We start from the raw sequence: 6,042 nt of genomic DNA, 5'->3' as shown, positions 1-6,042 counted from the left end.
TACAAATGAAATTTGTAAAGTAACTGAAAACCTTAAATATGTGTTATTTGCGGATGACACCAATGTACTCTGTTCTGATGTGGACTTGCAGTAGCTCCTGAGGACCGTCACCATGGAGATGTGTAAACTAAAAAAATGGTTTGATGCTAATAAATTATCATTAAACCTAAATAAAACTAACTTTATGTTATTTGGAAATAAGAGAAATGATATGGATGTAAAATTATATATAGACAATGTTAGTATAGAAAGAGTAAACAAAATCAAATTTTTGGGTGTGATCTTGGACCACAGGATCTGCTGGAAGTCACACATTACATACATCAAAGGGAAGTTGGCGAGAAGTATTGCTGTCCTGGGTAAAACAAGGCACATTTTAATCAAAAAACATTACACACTCTTTATTGTACACTTGTTTTACCATATTTGAGTTACTGTCTAGAAGTTTGGGGAAATACATATGGACGAACATCCAACCACTATTCATAATGCAAAAAAGGGCCATCAGACTGATACATAACACAGGACCCCGAGAACACACTAATGGATTATTTATAAAAACATTTGATTTAAAACTACCAGATCTCATCCAACTCAAGACTGCCCAAATGATTTATAAAGCAAGTAAAGATTCACTTCCAACAGGGTTACAGAGAAGATTTTTACAGAGAGAAGGGAATTATAATTTAAGAGGAGAACTACTTTTTAAGATCCAATATTGTAGAACAACACAGAAACGAATGAGTATAACAATAGCAGGGGTTAAAATATGGAACTGTTTAAAGGATGAAATAAAACACAGCACCAACATAAACCAGTTTAAAAAGCTTTTTAAATCATTTATCATTAGTAAATATAAGAAAGACAATAACATATAATAGGTTGATTGGCAACACTAAATTGGCCCTAGTGTGTGAATGTGAGTGTGAATGTTGTCTGTCTATCTGTGTTGGCCTTGCGATGAGGTGGCGACTTGTCCAAGGTGTACCCCGCCTTCCGCCCGATTGTAGCTGAGATAGGCGCCAGCGCCCCCCGCAACCCCTAAAAGGGAATAAGCGGTAGAAAATGGATGGATGGATGTATATAAATACAATTTATGATTTCATAATTATACATATAGGTTATAGTAAAATGTATATATTACCACTTTATATGGAATTTAAATAAATTGTATATATATATATATATATATATATATATATATATATATGTATATATATAAGTGTACAAATGTATATGTTTGATTTAAATGTTAAACTGTGTATATGAGACGTGTGCTACATATATGTTGCTTATATATTGTTTAAAAAAAAAAAAGTAATATAAGTGAAGCATGTTTTAGATTTTATATATTTTGAACCTTGTTCTTGTTGTGATGGGGTAGGTTTATATAAGCGTTGCTTCAACCTACACTCTTTCGGCTCAATAATTGCTCAAATGAGTGTTTTGGGTTTTTTTTTTCTTTTTTTGTTGTTCTTTGTTTTATGTTGTTTGTTTTATGTGAAGATTGCCGAAATAAAATACATTGATTGATTGATTGATTTAAACAAACTACTATTAAGATGATACATATGTTACAGTCAGACAGTTGGTGTGGCCTATCCAGATGTGTATTAAACAGCATGATCATTGCACAGGTGTATTTTAGGCTTACCACTCTAAAAGGTCACCCCAAAAATGTCAATGCCACAGATGTGTCCAGTGTTGAAGCAGCGAGCAATAGGCATGTTGACTGCAGGAATGTCTACCAGAGCGATTTCCCATCGATTAAATGTTAATTTCTCTACCATAAGCCGTCTTCAAAAGCTTTTTAGATAATTTAGCTGTACATCCAACCGGCTTAATAACTGCAGACTACGTTTAACTAGACCAGCACAGGACCTCCATATTCAGCATCTGGATCTCCAAAACAGTATTAGACCAGCCAACCAGACAGCTGCTGCAACAATCATTTTGCATCCCAAAATAATTCCTGCACAAATTGTCAGAAAGCATCCCTGGAAAGCTCGTCCTGCCTGCAGTTTCTAGTCGTAACTGAGCGAAATAATGCTCACACTCGATGGCGTCTGACACTAAGGTGTGGTAACTCTTCACGGAGGAACCACAGCATTCACTGGCGTTGTGTGGGTGAGCCGTTTGCTCATGTCAACGTTACAGATGGAGTGATCCATATGTAGGGTTGTATTATCATTAGGTGAACACAGGTGCATTTGTAATGGCATTTTGGATGCACAGAGATACAGCATACTCGTTTCACCCATTTAAGCATTATTGAGATGCTATAGGTGCGATGTCAATAGCACTCACCATAAATACATTAAACAAATTAGTCAATGTGATCAATTTTGGCTTATTTCATTCATGATCAGAATCAGGAGCATAAAATCCTAGTTGAAACCTCCCTAGGTAATATCTCTGGGTATTCTCCATCCATTTCTAATATTCTAGTACTTCACCTAGGTGCTCGGAATATACAATTGGCTTTTTTTCTACAGAGTGCTGCAAAACTGCACAATAAGAGTTTTATCATCTGCAGTGCAACTGTAGATTAGGGTTGCATGGTGGTGGTAGTATTATGCATTTGTCTATTTGACACATCTTTATTTGATATGACTATTGACAAAATACGGAATAAATGTCCAACTTGCTAAAACACCAAAATTGTGTGGGGGTTGAATAATTTTGATCACAACTGTATATGATATTCCACTGCATGTAGTTGTCTTCTTGAAGGGTCTTCATTTGTTGGCGCATTTCTTCTTGAAAGATCTTCGTTGGCACATATCAGAGACTTCATTTTTTCTGGTGATGATTTGAGTTTGCAGGCTTTCTATATTTTGCTGCAGACTTTTCACATCTTGATTGTGTTCTGTTATTGCTTTTAACAGATCTTTTTTTATTTCTTTCATTTCTTCTTTCAATACATGGAATATTTTTAGTAGTACCCCTTCTTGATTCTCATCATGTCCTGTGTCCAGACTCAAATCTTGGTCCCAGTTGTGTCCTGTGTCGGCTGACACCGAAGGTTCCGGGCTTTCAATCTTCCCTTTAGCTTTTGGCATCGTGGCAGATCGATGACGTCAGTGCCTCTTGTGTCTTAAACGGCAGTTACTTTAGCAACTTGCAGCACGTTTAACTTGTTTGTTCCAACAATGCGTACCTTGCGTTGTTCACAGATCAATTTGAGGTGTTAGTCTATCCACTTATAACACTCTACGACATTGGAAGCACTTTAAAACAGCTGTAAACTCGCTGTAGCTTTTGGTTCCTAGGCAACCGCTTTGAACTGCGGTAAGGCGCCGATGGCTTGAAGCAAACGTCTTTCAAAAATGTATCATGTTTGTTGCTGTGTGTATACTTTTGACCCAGCAGATCTGGTCACATTTTCAGTAGACCCATAATAAATTCATTAAAGAACCAAACTTCATGAAGGTTTTTTGTGACAAACAAGTATGTGCTCCAATCACTCCCTCCATCAGTGTGTGAATGTGTGTGTGAATGGGTAAATGTTGAAGTAGTGTCAAGGCGCTTTGATACCTTGAAGGTAGAAAAGCGCTGTACAAGTACAACCCATTTATCATTTATATCAGTCTGGCTTGTGGGGGAAAATGTTAAGAATGTTGGGCCAAGAAAACATGTTTTAATGTTGTTGTTTTTTTTGTAGGAGCAAACTGAGACTTTTGATTGGCTGAAGAAAGACACCATCAGGATAGTTGAGGACAGAAAGACACACAACAACGTGACGATACGCTCAAGTAAGAGGTTCACCTCCCCTGAGGAAATGGAATCAGAGAGTAATTTCTTGAAAAGACGGAAATTGGGTGAGGTCGACTTTAAGGACATGGAGGATGAAGAAGAGATGGCTCTGCCGGATCTCGGGCCACTCCGTAAAGTCTCTGGAATGGAGTTTTTGCTAGGAGACTTGTTCTCCACACCACAGAGCAGGCAGGACTCTGTAGAGGAGTCTGTGGACTTAGAGATATCAGTCTTCAGAGCTGATAAAGGGGCTTCCCTAGGAGTGGAGCCCCTACATTGGTGGAGGACAAAGGCGGTGCAATTCCCAATGTTGGCAAAGGTGGCACAAGTGTACTTGGCTGCCCCAGCAGTGGCAGGCAACATGGCACAATACTTTGTTCAGGACAGAGCAGGAGCAACCAACAGGAATAGAGACAACATTCCACCAGAAAGTTTGGACGCAATCCTGTTTCTGCACCACAACCACTCGATTAGCCATAAAAACAAATGTTAGAATGCCTTATGTACGTGAATTCCTTATTTGCTGAAAAGTTTGTCTCCATTTTTAACTCGAGGTTCATTCAGACTTGAATTTTTAAAAATATATACCCTCAGATATGAGCGCTAAAAGTCAATTGTTATGTTCTTTGGATTTAAGACATTATTTCAGAGCAAATTATTCGGGGTGGGAACAGTTTCCAAAATCCACTGTTAGGATTGTATTAAAAATGTTGTGGTTTTTAGTTCAGTTTGGTGTACATTGTTCTTTTTACCAGACCAGAATATCATTACCATTACTAGGTGCAATTCTTACAAAAATATCATAAGATAAAACTTGGGGTCCTAAAGCTCAGATAGTTGAATTAGTGTAATTACTACTATTATTTATAACCACATTGTATGCAATCAGCGTAAAATGAAGCACAGCCTTTATGAGCACCAGTTGTAAACATGAGCATGTAAGGGTTTTTTACATTTAACAGCAGTGTATATCATTGAGATTTCATGAGCTCAGAGTGCGTGCCTTTTGAAAAGCAGCTCCTCTGGCCATGTGATGTGATGTCCCTGAGAGAAACATTAGCTGCAGTTCACGGGAGTGATTGGAACTACCAACATGTTTTTAAGCGGCAGCTCTTGTTGAATGCATGTTGTTAGTGCTATTTTTAAAGAGATTGAATGAGTTTTGGTGTCCACAAACAGGATTTTGTAGGATTACATGTTTTATCATTGTATTGAATTTTGTTCATTTACCCCATAGTTATTGTCATAGTGGAAGTCTACTCAGATTACAATTCTAATATTCATGTACACATTGAAGCCAAGTGTCCTGCAATTTTAAATTAGTGTAAAGAACTGAACATTATTCTGTTTTACAAATGTTTGTCATTTCAAGGAGAAAAAGTGGGGGGCGCACAAAGGCTGCATCGGTATCACTTTGAATCTAAGGGGGCAGGTCCTGTTTTCTTATACCATCCCAGCCCTACAATATGTATCATAATATGAATAATGAATGCACCTTAATCTAAATCGGGGGTGTCCGTGTTTTTTCTGTCAAATGTAGCATACTGAAAATCGGTATTAAGGGGCCATTTTGATTGTTTAACGAGGCTGAAACCACCCCATGTAGATATACGCAATGTTATATAATACTATCGTACTGTATATTTGAAGACACTTGTAAGTCAGGTTAGTGCTATGTGACAAGTGTATTATAGTAGTAATAATATCAACATTTATTTTTTTCCATTACATTACGCCACATTGCACTGTCGATTTTTGCTGTTCTTTTTTTAATTGTACTTTTAATGTGTCATACTGGAGGTCAATAAAGAAACAAGCTGCTGGCCGCAAAGACCTCGGGTCGTACTCTGGACACCACAAACCAAAGCAGTACAGGTACATGTCAACTGTGACACACACTTTCCTGCACTTTATCAGACAATACTTTAGTCATTGCATACTCGCAGGTTTCTGCAAAGATTGTATACAACGGTTACAATTTGTTTACATTACAATTGCAGCAGAGGCACATGACTTATTTTTTTAAATTATAAATACAAGGTGGATCATATCAAATACAAAATTGTGACAAAATATAGTTTAATTCAGCCAGTTAACAGCAATACAATGTGACTATAATACAATGTGAAAATAATGACTTTTTGTCAGACAGTTAGGCGTTGAAATCTCGAAGGCTTCCTGGTTCGCCTGAAGTGGGCTAATTTCCTGCACTGCATGAAGACATAATATGGATGGATAAAACTCAGCAGAGTGAGCAGAATCTGAATCAAGTACGCCTGCAACACA

General features: G+C 37.4%; 1 protein-coding gene across 1 annotated transcript in view; it reads left to right on the top strand.

Annotated features, from left to right (window-relative positions):
• The window catches only part of LOC133557997 (uncharacterized), a 34,563-nt gene extending 28,976 nt beyond the window's left edge, over positions 1–5,587 (top strand). The window contains exon 7 of the mRNA XM_061909044.1: positions 3,665–5,587. Within this exon, the coding sequence (XP_061765028.1) occupies positions 3,665–4,249 (585 nt within the window). The 3' untranslated portion in view covers positions 4,250–5,587. The remainder of the gene's footprint in view (positions 1–3,664) is intronic.
• Positions 5,588–6,042: the final 455 nt, after the last annotated feature.

The sequence above is a fragment of the Nerophis ophidion genome, linkage group LG01 (genome assembly GCF_033978795.1).
Source record: "Nerophis ophidion isolate RoL-2023_Sa linkage group LG01, RoL_Noph_v1.0, whole genome shotgun sequence".
Lineage (NCBI taxonomy): Eukaryota > Metazoa > Chordata > Actinopteri > Syngnathiformes > Syngnathidae > Nerophis > Nerophis ophidion.
This window is presented reverse-complemented; position numbering and strand designations above follow the sequence as displayed.